This window comes from Trichechus manatus, unplaced genomic scaffold (assembly GCF_000243295.1).
Source record: "Trichechus manatus latirostris isolate Lorelei unplaced genomic scaffold, TriManLat1.0 scaffold00031, whole genome shotgun sequence".
Taxonomy (NCBI): Eukaryota; Metazoa; Chordata; class Mammalia; order Sirenia; family Trichechidae; genus Trichechus; species Trichechus manatus.
The window spans coordinates 3827224-3851134 of NW_004443967.1; the positions used below are offsets into that span (position 1 = coordinate 3827224).

General features: G+C 43.7%; 1 protein-coding gene across 4 annotated transcripts in view; it reads left to right on the plus strand.

Moving 5' to 3' along the window:
- The window catches only part of TCF7L2 (transcription factor 7 like 2), a 126475-nt gene extending 116507 nt beyond the window's left edge, over positions 1-9968 (plus strand). Inside the window, exons 8-12 of one of the 4 annotated variants that reach the window (XM_023729953.1) lie at positions 1752-1800; positions 2378-2428; positions 3662-3734; positions 5347-5371; positions 9633-9968. In XM_023729953.1, coding sequence (XP_023585721.1) covers positions 1752-1800; positions 2378-2428; positions 3662-3734; positions 5347-5353 — 180 coding nt within the window. In that variant the 3' untranslated portion in view covers positions 5354-5371; positions 9633-9968. The remainder of the gene's footprint in view (positions 1-1751; positions 1801-2377; positions 2429-3661; positions 3735-5346; positions 5372-9632) is intronic. The other 3 variants (XM_023729954.1, XM_023729952.1, XM_023729951.1) reach the window with 3 other exon arrangements.
- The last annotated feature ends 13943 nt before the right edge of the window (positions 9969-23911 follow it).

A 23911-nucleotide genomic window follows, 5' to 3' on the forward strand; every position in this document is an offset into this window, starting at 1 on the left:
TATGTAACACACATAGTATGTGCTCAATAAATTTTCGGGCTGCAGAAACTTTATCTCTCGTAAGGGGAACTGCCAGATTCGTATTTTGATGAAACGTGGGCATAAACACACACACACTCACACTCTTTCCTTCCCTGGGGCAGTCTTTGGGGCAAGAATCACAGAGTTGCAGCTTTATGGATTTGGTTTTGCGTGGGACCTTGTTAGTATTTATTTAGGAGTTTCTATTTGGTCATTTATGTTGTTGGGTGCCATTGAATCAATTCTGACTCTGCAATCCCTTGTGATAGAGTAGAACTGCTCCATAGGGTTTTCTTATCTGTAATCTTTTTTTTTTTTTTTTTTTAATTTTTTATTGTACTTTAGATGAAAGTTTACAGAACAGAAGTTTCTCATTAAACAGTACAGATACTGTTTTATGACATTGGTTAACAACCCCACAACATGTCAACACTGTCCCTTCTCAACTTTGGGTTCCCTATTACCAGCTTTCCTGTCCCCTCCTGCCTTCTAGTCTTTGTCCCTGGACTGTTGTGCCCCATTAGTCTTGTTTTGTTTTATGGGGCTGTCTAATCTTTGGCCGAATGGTGAATCTCAGGAGTGACTTCATTACTGAGCTAAAAGGGTGTCTGGGGGCTATACTCTCGGGCTTCTCCAGTCTCTGTCAGACCAGTAAGTCTGGTCTTTTTTTGTGAGTTAGGATTTTGTTCTACATTTTTCTCCAGCTCTGTCTGGGACCCTCTGTTGTGATACCTGTCAGAGCAGTCAGTGATGGTAGCCGGGCACCATCTAGTTGTACTGGACTCAGCCTGGTGGAGACCGTGGTAGTTGTGGTCCATTAGTCTTTTGGACAAATCTTTTCCCTGTATCTTGTTGTCTTCATTCTCCCTTGCCCCCAAAGGGGTGAGACCAATGGAGTATCTTAGATGGCTGCTCACAGGCTTTTAAGACCGTGGATGCTGCTCACCATTGCCTGTAATCTTTATGGAAACAGGTCTTTCTCCAGTGGAGCCACTGAGTGGATTTGAACAGCCAGCTTTTCTGTTAGCAGCTGAGCACTTGACCATTTGTGCCACCAGGGCTCCTTGGTCATTTATAAATGGTAGCTATTATGACTAGAAGTATTATCTTAATCTTATATAAGGTAGGAGAGAATGGAGGGAATAGCCCCCTCTTTCTTGGATGCCCACCCAGCAGTTCTGAAAGAAGCGCAGGAGATTTCTGGTTCTGTTTTGCCTTTTTTTCCACCCATCTTTTAAAACCAAGACCCATGCTTCAGCATGAAGCGAAGTTCCGACTAAATCGGTCTTAATAAGTAAGAGATCTGTGTCGGGCAAGGCAGCTGTCTAAGCTGAGTAGCCATCGGTGTTCATTTGCCCCCAGGCCAAGCAGCCCAGTGGCTATGGGCTCTTGAGCTGCTGCCAACCCCTCCCCAGTCTTCCTCCTCCAGTTCTCCTCTACCCTTTTCTGAAGTAAAATGCCCTGGATCAGGTTCAAGGATGGACATAGGTAAGTGGGAAAAGAGCTCTTTTCTTTTCTACCTACCAATCCCTTCTCTTCTTCTAAGGAGTGGGTATCCAGTTCAGCAGCATTTGAATCACAGAGGTGGAAGTTTGAAAGCAGTGTGGGGAGCAGGTTCCAGTGGAGATAGTAGGGTCTCCCTCCTCCTGCCTTCTGCCAGGCGAGCCCAGGTGCCCTGCCTTCCCTCTGTTTCTTGAAATAATGCCCTGTGTTTTGTCTGTTCCTTCTAGGGGAAGAAGAAGAAGAGGAAAAGGGATAAGCAGCCGGGAGAGACCAATGGTAAGTTACAAGCATCCATCCACCCATAGGGAGGCAGGAGCGGTACCTGAGGACCACTTTTATGTTAGGCTTCTGTCTGGGGGCGGCAGGAGAAATCCAAGGCCAGGACATTGTGGGGAACCCATCTTAGCCAGCCTTTTTGTTTATGCATTTTAATTAATTGCTTCATGACTGCCCTTTTAAAGCTAGTAACATTCATTGTTGCATGAAAAGCACATTGTAATTCTAGTGGAATGTGTTTTTAAATAACTGCAAAGCCTGTAACTGGAGAGCCGTAGGCTTGCCTAGGCCGGGATTTATAGTCTGCTTATTTTGTATGCGTCTGAGTAGGGCCGAGGAGGGGGGCTAGGGGAGGAGCGTGTGAGTGTTTGATATTAACTGGGCTGTTCCTGAATGTTCTGATGCATGCCTTTACAGTGGTAAATTGCACCCATTTTAAATTAAGGAGGTTTGTCATTCTCTAGAAGAAATTAGAAATACTGCATAGGCAATCTCAGAGGTCCCTTGGAGAAGGCCAGGCTTTTACAAACAAAAAAAAAATTTTGAAGGCTTTGTATAATTTGTTCTTTTTTTTCAGAACACAGCGAATGTTTCCTAAATCCTTGCCTTTCACTTCCTCCGATTACAGGTGCTAATGTCATTTTGAGTCATTAAAATAGTTGATAAACTGTTTTTTAATTTTTCTTGCCATTATAGTTTTATTAACATTTAGACACGTATGACATTTGAACATTCTTTAAAATGACCATCTACATATGTTTCAGTAGAATTTTTTTCAGTTGCTTTTGTTGTTTTTTTTATTTTTTTGAATTTAATTTAACTTTTGTTTTGTTTATTTATTTTTCCCATAACAGTTGTTTAAGCAGTGACGACAGTGATTTAGAGTTGAACTAACTGTGCAAATTGAATATGCAGTATTTCTTTAAAAGAGACTGGTTAAAAAAAAAATGGAAGGAATTCAGTAATAAACCTCCTTAATCTAATGGCATTTTTCATCGCTCCCACTAAGTTTTCTCATGCAAGCATGCATCCGCAGTATGATTATTTTTTCCTTTGCTTTTTTTAATTTTCTTTTTTTTCTTCCTTTTGCTTTTCTGCTCATAATTTGCAATCCACTAGCATTTTACTGACTGTGCCTGCTTAAATGCTGCTATGAGCTTCCAACTAACTCTTAACAGCTCATTCACACAGCTTGTTCATACCTTTATCTGTTCCTCTCTTAGTATTAATGAAAATAGACAGGAAGAGAAGCAATGAACATTCCAAAAGCTGCAATATCCCAGTACCACAACCCTTTTCTTTCTTTATTTCTTCCTGTTTTGTTTTGTTTTGTTCTGTTTTTATTTGTAGTTTTTTTTTCCTTTTTGAAACTGTTATACTCTGAGAAGAAAAAAGCATGTTACAAACTTAATTCCCTCCTTCGCTTTATTTTCTTCTTTAAGAAAAAAAAAATTGAGGAGAAAAAAAAAAGGAAGGCAAAACCAAAAAAGAGGAAAAATTTTCAGAGTTAGTTCTTCAGTATCTAACTTCCCTTTATCAGCTCAAACCAAATCTGAGAGACAGTCCTTAAAGAAGGGATACTGCAGCTTTATTTGCAACAGCTAATTTCATAAGTTGAATAAGAATGTGATTTTCTACCTTTTTCTTTTTTTTTAATTAAAGTTTTAAAAAAAATCGAAAGTCAATATTTTGCCGTTAGTAACCAGGTCATTGATTTATTCCCTTTTTTTATTTTTATTTTTTTCTTATTTGTATCTTTCTCTTTTTCCCCTCCCTCTTTCCCTCCCCCATCTCTCTTCCTTTCTCTCTCTTTTCCCTTTCTCCCACTTCCTCTGCTCGCTTCTCTCTTGAACTCATTCAGACCTGAGCGCTCCTAAGAAATGCCGAGCGCGCTTTGGCCTTGATCAACAGAATAACTGGTGCGGCCCTTGCAGGTGTGTATAGATTTCCCAGATTCGCTGTGCTGGTTTGCAGCTGGTCTATTCGGTCCTTTCCCCCTTCTCTGCCCTGTTGCTTTGTAGCTGTGTGTGGATCGTAGGAGACACGAGGGAGTGGGGCACTGCCAAGTGTGCTGGGCTCTGTGAGGGATATGCTTGTTCTCCCTGCTGCTGCTAGCCAAAATGCCACTGTAAAACAGCCTCACTCGTACCTCCTCGGGTCAGCGACAGCAAACCCCAGCGCGCCCCCTCCCAGAGAATGTTGCCTGCCAACCCCCTTCCTCAGGACAGCCTAGGATGGGGCTCAGTGACGTCCACCGTAATCCTGGCCTAGGTAGAAGCAAAGAGCGTCACCTCTCCCTCTCCCTTTCTCTCTCTCTTTTAATTTGTTTTTCATTGTTGTTTTTTGGTTTTTGGTTGTTTTTCTTTTGTGTTTTATTGTTTTGTTTTTGTTGTTTGTTCTTTTTTTTTTTTTTTTCCCTTTTGACTCATAGAAGCCCTTTCCTTTCATGTACTTGATAAGGGAAGATAAATCAAAGAAAACCAAGGTGATGTAGCAGAAAAATAAGCTGTAGCTAAGATGTCACTTCCAACTGAGCTCGACCCACCACTGTGTTGTATTTTTTGTGTTTACCTTATGCTAACAGATGCAAATACTCCAAAGAAGTGTCGGGCACTGTTCGGGCTTGACCGACAGACTTTATGGTGCAAACCGTGCAGGTATATTATCACTGTTAGGCCTTTGGGAAAATCAAAGCATTCTGTCCTTCTGGTACCTTAGTGTGACAATATATTTTGACCTTATCCCCATCTACTTCCCCACTGGCATCAATGACTAATAAATCCTCAGTCTTCAAAATTTCCTTGCTAATTTTATGCCATTTCCTCTCCCCACTTTCTCTTTCTCTCTCACCCCCCTGCTCTTAACAAATTACATGGCCCTGGTGGTAGATCTGAGACCAGAACCTTAACAAACAAGGATGGGCATTTCTCCCTGGGCTTTGAGAGCCAGAGTCCTGGAGCTGGCCCGGCCCTGTGAGTGCTTTGGCGGCGTATGTCCTGAGCAGATAGAGCCACCATAGCCAAAGATATCAATGAGTTAACACTTGGCAGGCAGCGATGGCATTCCCATGCACTTGGAGTCAAAATGCTCGGAGATGTGCTCTGGGGCAGGCTTATTTCTTTTATTTGTTTTTTGGTTTTTGTTTTGCGTTTAAAAACCACCTGTCTGTGCTCAGAGGAGCTTGGCTAGCTGACATTGTTTTACAGTGCTGAAAAGAAGCGTGGCATTGAACGGCATGCACCAGCTAAAGGGCTGCAAGCAGTGAGTCATGTAGCCGCCAACTGCAGCGTTGCTAGGCCTGCAGAATTGAACAAATATATATGGACATATATAGTATTGGTACCAAAAGGAATCAGAAAAGCCCAGAAGAGTCCAAATTAAACAGCCATGTTCCACCTGCAGGTTTCCACCTAACTTGTAATCTCAGGGAAGGCTGTAGGTACTTCCTTCTTGGTGGAGGGGTGCCAACTAGTTCTTGTCTCATTTCCTTTCCTTTAATGACCACCTTTGGTTAAATTTGTTGTTTCTTTGTTCTGATACAAGCAGTCTTTGAATTTGGAATATTATGATGGTAGGTATCTCAACACCCCAAACACGCCCCCTGTTTGTAGTGCCTCCCTCGTCACGTTTTCCTCTCCTCCATGCCTTTACCATGTGCTCCGTGTTTAGACTCTAGATCAGATGTTCATCACATCACGTGCATGCCCACAAGTCTCCTGTGTCTCTCTCCCCCTTCTCTGATGCCGGTACGAGAGATTGGTGAAGTGCCTCTGTTGACCAAGCGTTTAGGGTGAAGAATACCTAGGAGGAGTCTTCATTAATATGGGCTTACACAGAGGACTCTCTGCCTATAGCGGGTGAGGGGAGGGTTGGGGCCTTAGCTGCACACCCAACAGGAGAAGAATTTGTACCTGAGCAGCCAGTCTTGATGTGAGATGGCAGTGCTTACAGAAGGGACAAATGTCCTTTCAGTACAGCCCAAGTGTTTTCTCTCTATAACAGAATGGAGTTTGATGAATTTGATGAGAGATGTTGGATATTTTATGAGGACTAGCCAAGAAAGAAGGAGCCCTGGTGGCGCAGTGGTTAAGCGCTCGGCTGCTAACTGAAAGGTTGGCCGTTCGAACTCACCAGCTGCTCTGCAGGAGAAAGATGTGGTAATCTGCTTCTGTAAAGATTTACAGCCTTGGAGACCCTATGGGGCAGTTCTGCTCTCCCCTGTAGGGTCACTATGAGTTGGAATTGACTCGACAGCAACAGGTTTAGACAAGGAAGACGGGAATTCACTTAACCCTGTCTAGGCATTGAATTTGTTGTATCAGGATTTTATATATGCAAGTAGGCAGATAACTAGCTGCAGAGCCCTGTTCAGAGATGCGCAGCCATGGCAAATGATCACAGGTCCCTGTAGAAGAGAGAGTTCTCACGAGTTGTAGACTTGTATGACAGACAGCTTTGTGTGCACCTCACGATAAGGCTGGTATGGGTGCCTGCTGTGTGTACGTTCATTGTGGGATGGGTGGTGGTTTATGAAGCCCTTTTTTGTTTCAGAAGCAGTTGCTGCAAGTGAGACTTGACTTTTTTTCCACCCCTTTCTAACGCTGACCACGACAGACATCCCTAAGACACAGCCCACATCTTATTCAAAGCCAGGGTGTGGTGTCTTCCTTCAGAGAACAGTGTTTTCTTGACATTAAAACAACAAAACAAAAAAACCTTTGTAGCTGCTGCTTCATGTTTTAGCAGTATGTTTCTAAAGTGCGCTTTGGGGGCTAATTAATTATCCGTGGCAACTTTTCTGTTGTCACAGATGCCGAGAGACCTCTAGTTCTAGGGGCCGGAGTCCAGCAGGCCCTCATCACCCATGGGTTTCTTTCCAGCATCAGCACCATTAGAACTTTCCCAGCAGCCATTCTGTCGGGCAGGTTTTTTTTTTCATATGCTAAAAGCACTAACAAGTGCGTTTCTGCTGTCTTTTAAGGTGCACATTAAAGACAGAGTTCTCATGAATTGTAAACTCTACAACAGACACCATTGTGTGCACTCTTAAGGGTGCACAATTCATGGTATCATTCCAGAACAGGATCAGGAAGAACTCCTAGTTTAATAATAAACTAAATACATTTACAAATACAGAAGAAGCTAAATGTCCGTTTTTAAGAAGCCAACCCTCTGATTGGACATATGGAGCCCAGTTGCGGGGGAGATTACGAGTTGGAGTTTGTACAGCTAGTAACCTGTGCCTTCACTCCTCAACTTTTCCAGTTAACTTTGCCATGTCTGGCTTGATGCTAAACCAATAGGACAAAAGGTGCTTTAAGAAAAAGGAACGAAGAAAGAAAAGCAGTTGCAAATCGAGGCATTTTCTGACTGGTCAAACATGTGTTTGTGTTCTAGCTGCCTTTGCTAAGCCACCCATTAGCAGGACCATCGCTCTGTCATTCATAGTCTTCATGCCCGGGTTCCAAATGCCCCACTCATCCCCATGATATGGAAACTTCCATGTCATAAGGAGGGTGGGAGGGGTGAGGAGAACACTAGAACTGCTCCCAGCCAATCAGGGCTCCTAGCCTGCTACACAGGGTTTCTAATTTTATTTGACATTTGAAGACATTTTAACAAGATTCTGTTTTGAGCCCACCAAGTTGCTTTTCCCATCTTTTCACTCTGCCCTAATATAGCATGGAATGCTGCTTGATGTCATTCCCTGATTTTTTTTTTCCTTTTCTTTCCCGCTTTCCTTTCTTTTCTGCTCTTTCATTTTTTCTCCCCTGTTGCTTTTTTGGTTTGGCTAATGCCACCCTCCCCCCATCCCCTTCCTTCTCCCATTTTTAAATTGCATGGACATCTTAGTCTTTGAGCATGTTTTGATCTGCAGGCTAAGGTGGTTTAAAACTCAGAGGCTTAATTATTTATCTTGGATTCTGGGATTGGGGCAGAACCCACAGTCTATTTCATTCTGTCTAGGGAAGTTAAAGGAGCCTCCTCACCAAATCGAGGATGAGAAGGGAGCTGTGGCATGGGCTGCACTCCCCGCAGAGTCCCTTCTGACCCGGAGGAGACAGACCGACCCCGAGTGCACTGCCCGATGGGTCTTAGCCTCTGGGAGGCAGGGAGGACTGAGCATGTTCCCCTCCACCCTTCCTCTCCTTCCCTACCTTCTGCCATCTTGCTGAGTCCACACCCCACACAGTGAGGAGCATGATCAGAGCTCTGGGGCACAGACAGAGGAGGAACTCAATACCCCCCTTCCTTTCAAAGGCCAGTGACATTGTCTGACAGTGGTGGCCCTCAACCAGGCAGCATCTTGGTGGCTTTCCAGTGGCAGAAAGCTAGCCAGTGCTCGTGCACTTAGTTTTAGATGGAGCATTACCAGCCATGGTTCTGACTACATTTCTAGGGCTCCTTAGATCAGCAAATCCCCTGTTATCTGCATTATTTTTATAACATCAGTGAGGTCACTGCCCAGGATCACCTTTCCCACCAATAATATCCCTTCAACCTGGGATTCATGGTAGAAGCTTCAAAGTCCCATGCTTAGTGTCTTTAGTGGATTTCCCCAACCTCATCCTTTGATGATAAGCAAGCAAGAGAGGCTCTACAATTTTCATTTCTATTTCTTCCATAAGAGGGTAGTGGAGAAGGAGGAGATTCTGTTTCTTACAGTGCAAAAATTAGTCTTTCTGGTTTAAAAACGAATCCCGATCACCCAGCCCCCGGAAGGTCCATGCTGTGGTTCCCTGGAAGGTCTACTTGGTCGTCACCTCTGTGACGGGTTTGTGCTGCACCCTTCACGTGCTGAGCCTGACTCCAGCCTCGGCAGATTGGCAATGCCAGGGCCCTGCTGAGGACTACACCCCTCCACCCCCATCCTCACCTTCTCTCCTTCCAACCTTCTCACTCTGGGGTGGGGGATGGGAAACCCCAAATCTTTAAAAAAAAAAAAAAAAAATCAAGTTTGAATCTTAATCCACAACCTGCAGGCCATACAACCAGTTATTCTTGTTCCTTTGGATCATTTTCTGTTTTTCTTATTCTTCCCCCAACCTTTGTTGATCCTCTTCTACCTGTTTTGGTGGTTTTGTTTTGGTTTGGTTTGTTTTATTTCGTTTTGTTCTTTTAAGTTGTTTTAATTTTGTTTCCCCCCTCTTACCTGATTCTGACCTCTCTTGATTTGGTGTGGTTCTTAACAGACAAGCCCGAAAGCTCTCTGAGCGCCGGCAGCCTCGAGGTGGTGGTGGTGGTGGTGTGTTAAAACCTTTAAGCCTCTTGCTAGCACTGCGTTCAGCTATGTGGGCTCAACAGTCAACATTCTGAGCGTTTCGTATTGATACGAGGCGTCTGGGGACGGAGCTCTGTCTTTCTCTCTTAAACATACACACGCAGGGATTGAGGGTGGTAGTGGTCGGAAAGGGGGTGGGGAGAAGTGTGGTGGGAAGGCTGACATTTCTAAGCCAAAAGAGAAATCACCTAGTTCTTCAGTTAATCTCAATTTGGACAAAGCCAATTCCTGGCAAGTAGGTGCCGTGGTCCATAGGTGGTGTCCTTTCATCTGCCCACTTTGTGGGGTGGGTTTGTGGGTATTGGCGGGGGGGGGGGGTATAGGGAGTTCTGGACTCTCAAACATTTGGCTTTCTAGAGCAGGTTTAGGTGTGGGCAGCAGTTCAGTGAGCGAGCACCCCGGTGCGGCTGTAATGTTCTCTGGCCACCCGGCACGCCGTCTCCGTGGGGCCTCGGCTAGGTGACCTCCACTTGGCTCTGAGCATTAGATAACTCTCTCCCTTGGCATCTTTACCCTTTATTCACAGATAACTCTCTTCCCCTGTTTTTAGGAGAAAAAAAAAGTGCGTTCGCTACATACAAGGTGAAGGCAGCTGCCTCAGCCCACCCTCTTCAGATGGAAGCTTACTAGACTCGCCTCCTCCCTCCCCCAACCTGCTAGGCTCCCCACCCCACGATGCCAAGTCACAGACTGAGCAGACCCAGCCTCTCTCGCTGTCCCTGAAGCCCGATCCCCTGGCCCAGCTGTCTATGATGCCTCCGCCACCCGCCCTCCTCCTCGGCGAGGCCGCCCACGGCAAGGCCCCCGCCCTCTGTCCCAACGGGGCCCTGGACCTGCCTCCTGCCTCTTTGCAGCCGCCCATCGCACCCTCCTCATCTCTTGCACAGCCGTCGACATCTTCCTTACATTCCCACACGGCGCTGGCCGGGACCCAGCCCCAGCCGCTGTCCCTCGTCACTAAGACTTTAGAGTAGCTTTAGCTTCGTGCGCCCTGGTTGGTCGGTTTAGTGTTTTGTTTGCCTTTTCTTTGTTTCCTCCCCCTTGGAAAGATTCTGTTCTGTACCCTTTAATTTTGTGCCACGTGGCTACATTAGTTGATGTTTATCGAGTTCATTGGTCAATATTTGACCCATTCTTATTTCAATTTCTCCTTTTAAATATGTAGATGAGAGAAGAACCTCATGATTCTACCAAAATTTTTATCAACAGCTGTTTAAAGTCTTTGTAGCGTTTAAAAAAAATATATATATACATAACTGTTATGTAGTTCGGATAGCTTAGTTTTAAAAGACTGATTAAAAAACAAAAAGAAAAAAAAAGAAGCAATTTTGAAGCAGCCCTCCAGAAGGAGTTGGTTCTGTATTATTTGTATTAAATACGAGCTTGCGAACCAATCATTTTACATCTGGTTTTTAAACCACAAGGGCACGATGAATGCAGTGCCGTTACTTTTTTTTTTTTTTCCTGTGTGAAACAACTTTTATTGTGATGTTACTTGTTATTGTTTAAATGTACAGAAACAAAGGGTTAAAATGTGTTAATATTACCTTGTTCCATGGTGGTGTTCTTTTGGGGGGAGGGGGATGCTACTCAACAATTAATGGAATCACAACGCTGTTGGACCAGTAGTATTTATTGCTTTAGAGATTGCTTGTTGTACCTGTATGTTGTCTCTTTTTAAATATGTTTTCTTTTTTCTTGAAACTGTGTAAAGTTTTCTTCCCCCTTAGCATAAGCATCTTATATATAACGACTCATTTGTACAAGGTTTTTAAGTTTATATATAAAATGTGTATATATATTTTTTTGTTTTCCCCCGTTTTGTTTTTTGTTTTTTTTTTTCTTTTTTTTTTGCTGTATGAAACCCAGATGCCGCCAAATGGACATTAATAGTTGCATTAAAGGATCAGTAGCATTAACAAAAGTTGCTTTAAAAGCCATTACATAAAATAAGACTTGAAAATCAGTGAGGGAATTTTAGCGATGCTGTCTGAGAAGCAGTGGGGACCATCCTGGGTTCCCCTTTGAACTCACAGTCGAACGCCCTGCGCCAATAGGACATGGACTGACCGTGTGCAAAACTTTATGTGCCAAAATTCTCAGTGACTTTAGCTTTCTCCCTCTGTTTGATGCTGTAATTTTTGTTCATCATGTTTTGCTGTGACGTTACATAGGTAGTTTTGTATGTAGTTTTAATGTCACCTATAACAAGATGTGCTTGGTAGCAGATTGTCCGGAAAGCATTTTAAATGAAGAGGTATAAACCCTTAAGGGCCAAAATTCTGTATATTAGATTACTCTTAAAGGAAAACCCAGCTGCCGCTTCTATGTACGCATATTACATACAAGTAGGTGGCGAACTTTAAAAAAAAAAAAAAAAAACCTAGGCATGTTGATGTTGCAAAATGCTGTATAAAGCTGAAACCTGTTCATTCAGTGCCATTGTAGTTGACCTGAAGCGATTGTAAAACTGTCTCCAATTTTTCTCTGGTTTATTAAGATGCTAACTATAACATTTTTTGTGAATACTTTGAATGTTTCCTAACAGTTGTGATGTTACTGTTCCGTTTTATGCTCTTATTCCAATTTCATTTTTAATGGTTTGGAAGCCATTTTTGTAATGAATAAATGTTCACGCTGTACAGTATCTGTAGCATGCCGTTCTGGATTAATAAAAGCAACTTAGTATGTGCAGATACAGGCTGGTCACTTGTTTCTGTGATTTGGATTTTCTCTCTGGGGCAACTAGATTAACCTCATCAAGAGAAAGGTATTCCCAAGCTGGGACTGGACCCCCGTGGTTAGTGCATGGGTAATGGGTAGTGTGACTTAGAAGCCAAAAAGTGGTGTTGAGCTCTTTGAAGAGGTTAAACCTCCACCGCATCCTTTATGCCCGTATACCTGGTTTGTGCAACATACCATTTGCAAATGAAGACTACCAACATAAAAGGGAATCATTGGTGTGTGTCTTTCCCCATATTATTCAACTGTGTCATCACCAATAGTTTATTTCTGAAATCAAAGCACAGTTGTTGTTGTTGGCTGCCATTGAGTCAGCCCCTGACTCATGGTGACCTCAGGCACAGTGGAATGAAATGCTTCTGGGTCCTGTGCCATCCACATGATTGGTCACTGATCAGACTGGTGGGATCCATAGGGTTTTCAGTGGCTGATTTTTGGAGGTAGATCACCAGCCCTTTCTTCCTAGTCCATCTTAGTCTGGAAGCTCCACTGAAACCTGTTCATCATCATAGCAACAGCAAGCCTCCACTGGCGGACAGGTGGTGGCTGTCCATGAGGTGCATTGGCCGGGAATTGAACCTAGGTCTCCCACATGGAACGCAAGAATTCTACCACTGAACCACCATTGCCCTCTTATAGCACAGTTCCGGAGCATAAAGCAGTCATTCTGTTACGTGCTACTGATCCCTCTCACAGTGTCAAGCAGAAAGGATTTAATTCTTAATGAAACTTAAGGAACTCCCTTGTCACCATTTATAAATCATTGATGTGAAAGTGCCCTCACTTCTAAGAGTTGCATGCAGAGAGAGATGCAAGTGGGTCAAATGGAAACCCTTCTCTAGTGGTGAGCAATTGTGCAAGAAGTCTTTTAGGAAATTGCAACAAGGGTGATTCACTTAGAGGTTTATATAGAGGTGTCTTGCAGTCTGTGGGACCCAAGTTCTTTGGCTTTGCCCTGGTGAGAGTGTGAGTTCAGCTCCTTCACCAGTAAGGGCCAATGGCGATCTCCCCTAAGGTTTCCCTTTGAATTCATTTATCATGCTGACTGGACGGATGGATATATACATTGTTCCACTTATCTAGGACGTATGTACCTTAGCTTTTAGACTCATGGCAGGCATTACAAAGGACTTGATTTTAATGAGTGCTGATGCCGTTCGTGTCAACAGTGTTCTTTTTTAGCCTTGCGTCGAGGACCTCAGAAACCGGGCTTTGCTCAAGCTAGTTTTTGTTCTATAAAATCTAGGCATTTTGTTTTTGCTTTGCTTTGCTTTGCTTTGCTTTGCTTTGTATTCCAGGCATGTTGAGAGGAGGACTGCCTCTAGTTGTCCTTCCCTAGTTGATTTTGCACATTGGGCCCAGAGTGACCTCAGAAAACACTCATTAAATAAGAACAGTATCCGTTGTTGGTGGCAGTGGGCCAGGCTGTTATGTGCAGTTGCTCATCGAATCCTAACACTACCACCCAAGGTGGATATTCTCCCTCCCCCACTGCCCTCTGATTTATTTATTTATTTTTAATGGATTTATAAACTTAGAGTTTAAGTGTCCTTTTCCAAGGCCACACAGCTAGTAGTTGGCAGAACTGGGCTTTAAATTCAGATCTGACTCTAAATCCATGCTCGTAACACTTAAGTTATATTGCCTCGCATTATATAAAATGGCCCTTCCTTTCCCAAACAGAAGTGAAGGGACAATCCTTTCAAAGGACTTTTGAACCCACCTCCTCACCCACCCCTCAGGCCCTGCACACTCACTCATTCACACAACCTCTGGCTGTTCTGAAGAGTTAGTTACCTGGAAGCATTTTTGCTCTTCAGCTTTCAAAGATGCAGTTTCCCTCCGCCCAGAAGATTCTATTCTGCTCCCAGGTCCCCACTTCCTGCCTGGGTCACTCCCCCTCATCTTTGTCATCTCAGCGGAGTCATCACTCTCCTGGCCCCTCAAAGGTCGATTGTTTCCCTTGTATGCACTCTTTCAGCACCTTGTCTGCCTTCCCTTTTAGCCCACTTGTATCAACCAACATGTCAATGGATGTTGCTTACACATAGGCCACTCTCGACTAGAGCTTGGGGTTTATAAAAGTAGTGTTTTGTGAGTACACTTGATGGGAGCTGTGAGCAAACTCATTCATTCATTCACCAGATGCTCGTTGAGCACTACTATGTACCAGGCACCTAGACCTGGGTAAAGCCAGTTTGGTCTTCCTTGTTCCCGCGAGCTCAATCCTTCACCATCTTCCAGGATGGGTCTTGAAGTGAGGGGAACCACCAACATTCCTGAGGTGTGGACAAGCTGCTCGTCTGGAAAGGGGCTTTATACAAGGATGATACAAGGGAAACTGAAGCTTAAAGAAGAGTCAGATCTCCCAGCCTGGATGATAGCCTGCAGCCTCCTTAGCCAGTGAGAACTGGAAAAGTCCTTATCACTTAGCGATGGGACCCCTTAGGGCAGAGTCCTGATGGTTGGGGAGGCAGAGCTTGGACCAGATCTGTTTCCTGACATTCTGTGCAGTCTACTTCCCCTGATTGCACATGACGTTGGGGCCAATCTGGGAACCAAAACAGGTTTTAAAAACAGCACTGTGTGAATTTTGGATATACAAACTTGAGATCTTGCGTAATTGAACTAACATTGAGCATAGAAGCTTGCTTTGTTTTGTTTCACTTTTCTTTTTCTATTTTTAGTTATTTTCTTTATTATTAAAGTAATTGGTGTATAAAAGTTGTTTTCTGGGTACTCTCCACGTTAGTAGTCTGTGGCTTCTAATCTTTTTCTTATCATTTTAAGAAATTTTCTATATCGTACCCCACCCAGTACTGTTACCAACGGAGCCACGTGGTGGTGTAAACTACCATTAGACTACTAGCTGAAAGATTGGCAGTTTGAACCTACCCAAAGACGCCTCGGAAGAAAGCCCTGGTGATCTACTTTAAAAAGTCACAGCCTTGAGAAAGGTCATGGAAGCCCCATAGACACATCCAAACTCCCTGAGGGACTGAATTGCTGGGCGGAGGGCTGTGGGGACCACGGTCTCGGGGAACATCTAGCTCAGTTGGCATAACACAGTTTATAAAGACAATGTTCTACATTCTACCTTGGTGAGTAGTGTCTGGGATCTTAAAAGCCTGTGAGTGGCCATCTAAGATACTCCACTGGTCTCATCCCTTCGGGAGCAAGGGAGAATGCAGAGAACAGGATACAAGGAAAAGATTAGTCCAAAGGACTAATGGACCACAGCTACCAAGGCCTCCACCGGACTGAGTCCAGTACAGCTAGATGGTGCCTGGCTACCACCACTGACTGCTCTGACCAGGATCACAACAGAGGATTCTGGACAGAGCTGGAGAAGGATGTAAACATACTTCTAACTCACAAAAAAAAAGACCAGATTTGCTGGCCTAATGGAGTCTGGAGAAACCCCGAGAGTATGGCCCCCAGACACCCTTTTAGCTCAGTGGTGAAGTTATCTCTGAGGTTGACTGTTCAGCCTGGGAGTGGACAGCCCTGTAAAACCAAATGGGACTAATGAGGTACAGTAGTCCAGTGACAAGGGTCAGAAGACAGAAGGGGACAAAGAAGCTGGTGATAGGGAACCCAAGGTTGAGTAAAGATATTGTTGATGTGTTGTGAGATTATTAACCATTGTCATAGGGCACCATGTGTAGTAACTGTTAAATGAGAAACTATTTTGTTCTGTAAGCCTTCATCTTAAGTGAGAATAGCAGCACAATTGGAAGAGCGTAGTCAATGTCACTGAACTGTGCATGTAGAAATTTTTGAAATGGTGTGTCTTTGGCTATGTGTATTTTCACCAGAAAAAAAGGTTGAGAAGTTAGAGGGTTGACATGTCGTGGGGTTGTTAACCAGTGTCATAAAACAATATGTGTACTACTGTTTCATGAGAAACTATTTGTTCTGTAAGCCTTCACCTGAAGTACAATTAAAAAAAAAAGTCACAGCCTTGAAAACCCAGTGGAGTACTTGTACTCTGCACACATGGGGTCGCCATGAGTCAGAATTGACCGGACAACAACTAACAACAACTGTTACCAACAAGATTTAGGGAGGTCTGAGACATTTTTGGGGCCCTGGTGGCGCAGTGGTTAAGAGCTCAGCTGGTAACCAAAAGGTCAGCAGTTCGAATCCACCAGTCACTCCTTGGAAACCGTACGGGGCAGTTCTACTCTGTGCTTTAGGGTTGCTATGAGTCAGAATCGACTCAACATCAATGGGTTTGGTTTGGTTTTTAAGACATTTTTTTCTCCCCGTCAGTAAATATAAAGTTCTCAGCATTTCATGGTGGACAAGACTGCTCTGGGAGCCCTTGCACTTTGGTGAATGGAAACGAGAATGAGAATTCATACGTGGACTATATTCAGGTAGACACCACCATTTCCCGGGCACAGGACTAGAGCCCTCTTAAAACGCCTAATGAAGGCAGCAGACTGCCTCACAAAAATAGCTATTGTTTTGCTATTCCTGTATTTCAGATTAACGTGATATTTCAACTTAAATAAGGTCTCCGGTATTAATCAGAGTAGGCTAGACTATAGTTCAATAATAAATAAACCCTAAAGTAGTAATGGCTTAACAGGAAAGATTTACTTTTTGGCCATCTCAGAGACCTCTTCCAGCCCCGTGGATGTGGGGAAGAGAGAGTAGAAGATCACCCAGACATTTCAGGGACCTGTATGTAACGTTCTGCCCATGTTTCATTGACTAGAACTCAGTTACAAGGCCAACCTAACTACAAAGGAGACTGAGAACTGTTGAGAAACACACAGATAGGAATGAGCACTAATAATCCCACAACTTCCTTAAACCCAAACCAAACCAGTTGCCAATGAGTCGATTCCGACTCGTACCAACCATATAAGACAGAGTAGAACTGCCCCATAGGGTTTCCAAGGCTGTAATCTTTACAGAAGGAGACTGCTGCTTCTTTCTTTTGGTGGATGTGAACTGCCAACCTTTCAGTTAGCAGCCTAGTGCTTAACCATCGTACCACCAGGGCTCCTTACAGCTTCCCTAGTGTCTACACATTTTCTTTATCAGAGCATCCCTTTATTACCTTCATAGCACTTCATTTCTATTACACACACATATTTGAAATTATGTATTTATTTGTTTTCCTATTCATTGGCTCCCCTTTTCTCTGGCGCAGGGTCTGGCTGACTACAGCCTGAAGCCCATATTAGACCCATGGCCTGTTTTTGTAGTGCTACGAGCTAGGGGCAATTTTACAAAGAGTTATTTAAAAAAAATAATAATAATTGCAACAGAGACTGTATGTGACTTGTAATGCCTAAAATATGTACTCTCTAGCTTTTTACATAAGTTTGCCAACCCCTGGTCTAGAAGGTAAGCTTCTGGAAGGCAGAGATGATGTCTCTTGTTTCTCACTTGATCCACAGAACATAGAACAGAGTCTAATCTCTCATAGGTGCTCAATAAATATTTGTTAGGTAAAATAAATGTGTTTTTTAAAAGGTGTCTCTTGATGAGCAAAGGTTTTTAATTTTAATCAAGTCCAATTTGTCAATCTTTTATGGTTAAAAAAATCTGTTGCCATTAGTTGATTCTGACTCATAGCAACCCTAGAGGACAGAGTTGAACTGCCCGACAGGGTTGCCAGGAAACCCTGGTGGTGTAGTGGTTAAGTGCTACACCTGCTAACCAAACAGTCGGCAGTTTGAATCCACCAGGGGCTCCTTGGAAACTCTACGTGGCAGTTCTCCTCTATCCTGTAGGGTTGCTATGAGTTGGAATTGACTTGACAACAACAGGTTTGGTTTGGTTTATAGGGTTGCCAAGGCTGTAGTCTTTATGGAAGCAGACTGCTACGTCTATCTCCTGTAGAAAGGCTGGTGGGTTTGAACAACCTGCCTTTTGGTTAGCAGCCAAGCTTTTAACCAGTGAGCCGCCAGTGTTCCTTATTTTATGGTTAGTGCATTTAAATCCCATTTGAGAATTATTTTCCTACTCCATATTTATGAAAATATTCTCCTCTCCTTTTTTCTAGAAGCGTTATTGCTTTCCCTTTTAGCATTTAGATCTAGGATCCATCTGGAGTTGATTTTTGTGTATGATATGATGTAAGGGGTCAAAGTTCACCTTTTGTTTATATGGATATCCAGTTGACCCAGCATAATTCAAGTCAGTATGATTGTGGATGTTTCTTGACACTCTATTCTGTTCCACTGAGCTATTTTTCTATCTTGGGGCCAATACCACACTGTTTTAATTACTGTACCTTTGTAATAAGTCTTGCTACCTTCAACTGTGTTCTGCATCAAGATTATCATAGCTTTCTCTGCGCTTTCCATCTCCTCATAAATTTTAGAATCAGCTTGTCAATTTCCATACACACATACACAAACATACAACTTGCTGGACTTTTTATTGTGATCGTGATGAATCTGTTATTCAATTTGGGGACAATTGACACCTTCACAATATTGAGTATTCCAATCCTTGGACGTGTATATTCCACCATTGATTGATGTATTCCATAATTTCAACAATGTTTTATAGTTTCACGTGTAGAAGTTTTGAATTTCTTTCATTAAATTTATTCCTAGGTATTTGATTTTTTTTTTTTATATTATCATAAGTGGTATTTTTTAAATTTTTATTTTCTAATTGTTTGTTGTGTGCTTGTAGAAATACACTTGATTTTTGTATATTGACCTTGTATCCAAAAATCTTGTTAAATTCCCTTTTTCATTCTAACAGATTACCTGTAGCTTCTTTTGGATTTTCTACCACTCAGGGAGTCTTCTAACCTTTATACTACCCCGTATTTTTTTTTTCTTTTTTTTTTTTTTTTTTTTAGCTTTATTGCACTGGCAAGAGCCTCCGATAGAGTGTTGAATAGAAGTGGTGACACTGGACTTCTTTGTCTTTTTTCTGAACTCAGGGAAACAAGCTCACTGTTTCACGATTAAGTATGGTGTAAGCTGTAAGTTTATGTAGATGCAGGTTATCAAATTAAGAAAATTCCTTTCCACTCATATTCTGCTGAGAATGTTTATCACAAACTCATTTAAAGAGTGGAAAGGCAAGCCACAACTTAAGTGATAATGTTTGTAGTATGTGTATCTGACAAAGGACTTATATCCAGAAGTATAAAGACTTTTTCCAAACCAAAAGAAAAGGATAGCTTAATCAATTAAAGGTGAGCTCCCTCCTAAAAAAAATAAGAATATATACTAAAAAAAAAAAAACAAAACAAGAATGACAAGCGGCAAAAAAAGGATATGCAAGTGGCATACGTTTAGTTTTAGCAGATGATCATAAGACCTTCATTCATAATGGCCAAAAACTGCACACACCTGTCTATCAACAGTAGACTAGATAGATAAATAAATTGTAGTTCCCATCCAATGCCTTCATATTCCTCTGGATTTTTTGCTTAGATTATGGAGGCTTCTCTTCACTCAAATGCTAAAGGTGATATTGGACAGGTGGAGGAAACAAGACCGTTAGGTTGTGCGTGTTGCCTGGAACAAGTAATAAACACCCTAGCTATGACGGCCATGTGGCTTACAGAGGAGGGATAACTATGGCTAAAAGTCGTGAAACACATCTTTTGAAAAGTTTTTTAATACCCCCTTTTCACTTGATTTAAGGATCCCTGGTGGCGCAGTGGTTAACCACTTGGCTGCTAACCAAAAGGTCAGCGGTTCGAACCCACGAGCCGCTCCTCGGGAGAAAAATGTGGCAGTCTGCTTTCCTAAAGATTGCAGCCTTGGCAACCCTGTGGGGCAGTTCAACTCTGTCCTATAGGGTCGCTATGAGTCAGAATAGATTTGATGGCAACAGGCTTTCACTTGATTTATGGAATGATGAAGAATTCAGGTTGAGCAATGTTAACCTCCTCTGGATTCTAAAGGTAGTGGTGGTTGCTACTTAAAAAAAAAAAAGGGTTACTACTGCCAACCCCAATCCCCCATTCCTATCTAATGGGACCCAGTATGGAAGGAAATAAACAGTGAAAAATGTGAATGAAGTGGGGATTCTGGAATGGCCTCTAAGAATAGATAATGATAATGCAATAGATTAAATTCCTATTAGCTGTTCCAGGTAACACCCTGCTAGACATTACCCTAGTGTCTATGAGCAAGGTTGCAGGAGAGGGGGGCAGGGTGGAAATGGAAAGTCTTCGGTAAGGTAGTGACATTCAAGCCGGGTCTTGCTGTTGTCTGGGTGTGGAAGGAACTCGCACAATTCTTGGGGCTCCTTGTTTAACCCCCCTACACCCTGGGGCATCAGAACTCCTAAGAGAGAGTTGTGGAGACATCTAAATTCTGTCCTCCTGGACAGGAATTTTAGGAGAGAAACGTCAGCAGTTCAAACCCACCAGCATGCTCTGCAGGAGAAAGATATGGCAGTCTGCTTCTATAAAGATTAAACGCCCCCATTGCTGTCAAGTCGATTCTAACTCATAGCAACCTTATAGGACAAAGTAGAACTGCCCCACTGGCTTTCAAAGGCTGTAAATCTTTATGGAAGAAGACTGCCACATCTTTCTACTATGGAGCAGCTGGTTGGTTCAAACCACTGATCTTTCAGTTAGCAGCTGAGCGCTTAACCACTGTGCCACCAGGGCTCCTTCCATAAAGATTTACAACCTTGGCAACCCTATGGGGGCGGGTCTACTCTGTCCTATACGGTTGCTATGAGTCACAATCGACTCAAAGTCAATGGGTTTGGTTTTGGGGTTTTGTAAGCAAGACCTAGTCTGGCAGAGCTGGAAGGAAGGACCAGAGGAAACTGAGGCCCAGAGAAAGTGCCCCAGGAGTCTTGCCTGAAGCCACACAGCTGGGTGCTGGCAGGGTCTAGACTAGAGGCCATGATTCCTAGCAATCTAGACCAGGGATCTTTCTAGTAATGGCCTGCTGCCTTGAATTCTCTAGTGACTTGCTTTGAAGTGGAGCATTTTAATCCCACTGCCAGCTCCAAGACTTGTTCCCAATCTTGGGTCAGTATCCAGGTTTGGGCACTCCAGTGCAATGGAAAACATAGACGAATATTGAATTGTGTGTATAGCTCCTGGAAGAGCAGCAGCCACCTTTTAGTGTGCCAGATACCATACTAGGCTCTTGGGCATCTGGAGTGGCAGGCATTATCTCCTTTGTTCTACACCTAAATCCTGCGATGTGAGTCTTCCTGTTTACAATGTCATGCGACGGAGCTGAGTAATGTGCATGATCCATCACCTGAAAAGTGGCAGAGCTGGGATTAAAATGAGGCTATGAGTACAGCTCTGGTGGTGAAATGGTTAAGTGCTGGGCTGCTGGAGCTGCCTCACCCTGCATCCCAGATGTGGTGGGCACTGGGCAAGATCAAAGTCCAACCTAGCCGTAGGCATAGCCCCAGATTGGCCGTTCTCTGAGGCAGGCGGGAGGGGATGTATAACAGTTGTGTGGATGGACTCTCTTATTCCCTGGACTTGGCATCTGGGAACTCCTGATGGCTGCTCGCTGAGGTGATTCTGGTACAACTCTCTCAGTACCTCAAGGAGGTGTTGAGCATCTGAGGTGGAGGGCTTAGCCTTTGGAACGCTCCAAGGCTGTCTCTGTTTTCCTCAGGAAGGGGCTGGTCCCACCGCACCTCATCCTCCGCTGGGCCCTCCACCTTATATAATGGCACATTATACAACATTGCAAAGCAGGTGGTATTTTTAAAGACAGCAAGTGAGCATTTTTTTGGCCTAAATTTGGGAATGAAACAGATGGATTTTTAAGACTCTGGGCTTTTCCTATGAATAGTAACCGTTGTTCTCCTCTGCTTTAAACACCGGTTTCAAGACCACCTCCAGCAACCAATCAGCACTCTGTTATTTAATTATAACAAAATTCTTAGCTCTGTCTGCTGCTGCTCGGACAAGTGGGGGGCACTGGATCAATTTCTGGAGCCAGGCAGACTTGCCAACAACAATTTTCCTTTTCCCAGAGGGCCTCGGAGGCCAGGAGCAGGTTCCAAGTTCCTCCTCTCCTGCTTGCTCAGTGTGGGCTCCCTGACAGGGCGCTTGAAAAGGGTTATAGAGAGGCAGATAAATGCCGTTCTTGTTGCAGCCTTCCCTGACAGCGCCGACCCCCACGCCAGTGATCTCATTCCTGCCTCATTATGGTTGGTGCCAGATTTTTTCCATTAACAGGTAATTGAGTAGAAACTAAAATAAGCGAAGTTTGTTTCATCCCTTGGATTTTCTTGCTTGGGTTTGAAAGAAAAACACTTTAGCATCATTAGAGGAGGAGTGTCCTTGAAAACGTATTTATGTTTTCCAAGTGATCTGCGGCTCGGTAGGTGTAATTAGCCCGTTCCTGGGCCTCTGTTGTCTTGTATTTATTCTTGAAGGGCTACATATTCAGAGAGAATGAGAACTGGTCTTCCAGCCTCTCACTGCCCAATACCCTGATTTAAGAGTGGATGGTTAAACATGTTCTTGTTCATAGTAGATAAGTGATCTGTCTCTCTCACACACACGCCTACCTGGAAAATCACCAGAAGCCTGTTGATCATACAGCTTCAGCGTGGGACCCACAGTGCCCGCTTTCAGGCCCAGCCTGAGACGTGCCCTGCCCCCACCTCCTGTGCTCCAGGTAGATGGTGTCCCCCTCCTACCCACCCACCCCCACTTTATCTTTTTGCAGCTTTCTTTATATGTACCCTGGTCCCAGGTTCTCATTTCACAATTTACTTTTCCAGGAAATGATGTTGAATGAGTCCTGGTGTCTCCAGCCCTCCTGCTTCCCATCTCCCAGGGCTCGTTCTCAGCTGATCTGTTTCGGATTCATGAAGATTCCCCATCATTGCCCAGCCTCAAGCCCTCCACTGGAGGTCGGAGCGGCAGATGATTTGTGATTTTGTGTGTGTGTGAGAGAGAGAGAAAGCGAGAGAAGAGACAGAGAAAGCATGTGTGCGTGTGTGAGAGAGCACAAGTGAGAAGCAGAGACAGAGGATGAAGACAGAGAGAAAGGAGTGTGTGTATGAGAGCGAGAGATACTGTGTGTGTGAGAGAGAGAAGACGGTGTATGTGTGATAGAGAAGAGACGGTGACAAAAAGAGAGTGCGTGTGTATGAAAGAGAGAGGCAGAGAGATACAGTGTGTGTTTGTGTGTGTGTGTTGGAGAGGGGCCATGGTCCCTGTACGTGGGAGTTTTCATTTCACCTGGACAACCAGAGAATCGTGACCTTGTTTAGATCCTGAACGCCTTTGAGACTCTGGTAAGGGCTAATGACTGTCACCCCAAAGGAAATGTATGTGCTTGAATACAAACAACGTAGTGCATGTGTTTCCAGTAGTTTCGTGAGCCCCGCCCGAAGGCTCCCAGGATAAGAATCACTACAGTAGGTGTGTAGATCAGATGATTAATGTAATTAAAATAATTTGTTTTTCACAGTGGTGCACTCCTCACACACCTGATATAAAAGTTTTTCTGAAGGTAAGAAGCCCCCAGAAATACGCTGGTCGCACCCAGCTCTCTGATGAGCATACTTAGCTCATATGATTGCATTAATTGGTGTTCAACCAATAACAATAGTCCCGTTGTTAGGTGCCGTCAAGTTGGTTCAGACTCATAGCGACCCTGCGTACAACGGAACAAAGCACTGACCAACTCTGCGCCATCCTCACAATCGTTGCTATATAGTCACACCTAAAATGTTTAATAGTCATATTTATATAGTCATACCTAGTATTTTTTCTGTCTCTGCTTTGTGCAGTGCTCCATGCTTTTATAAGTGGTGTAGCTTTGGTAGGTAAGATCCATGCCTGCCTGGAGCTAGCATTCCAGTGGAGGGTGGGGACAGACAATGAATAAATCAACAATATAGGGCCGCTAGGAGTCGGAATTGACTCGAGGGCAACGGGTTTCAGGGCCACTTGGGATTTCAGTAAGTGCTGTTGATGTTAGTTGCCATCTGGTTGATTCTGACTTATGGCGACCCCATGTACGGGGAATAGAACTGCTCCATAGGATTTTCAAGGCTGTGACCTTTCAGAAGCAGATCACCAGGCTTCTGGGTTCAAACTTCCAGCCTTTCGGCGCTTAACCGTCAGTGTTACAGGAAAATAAA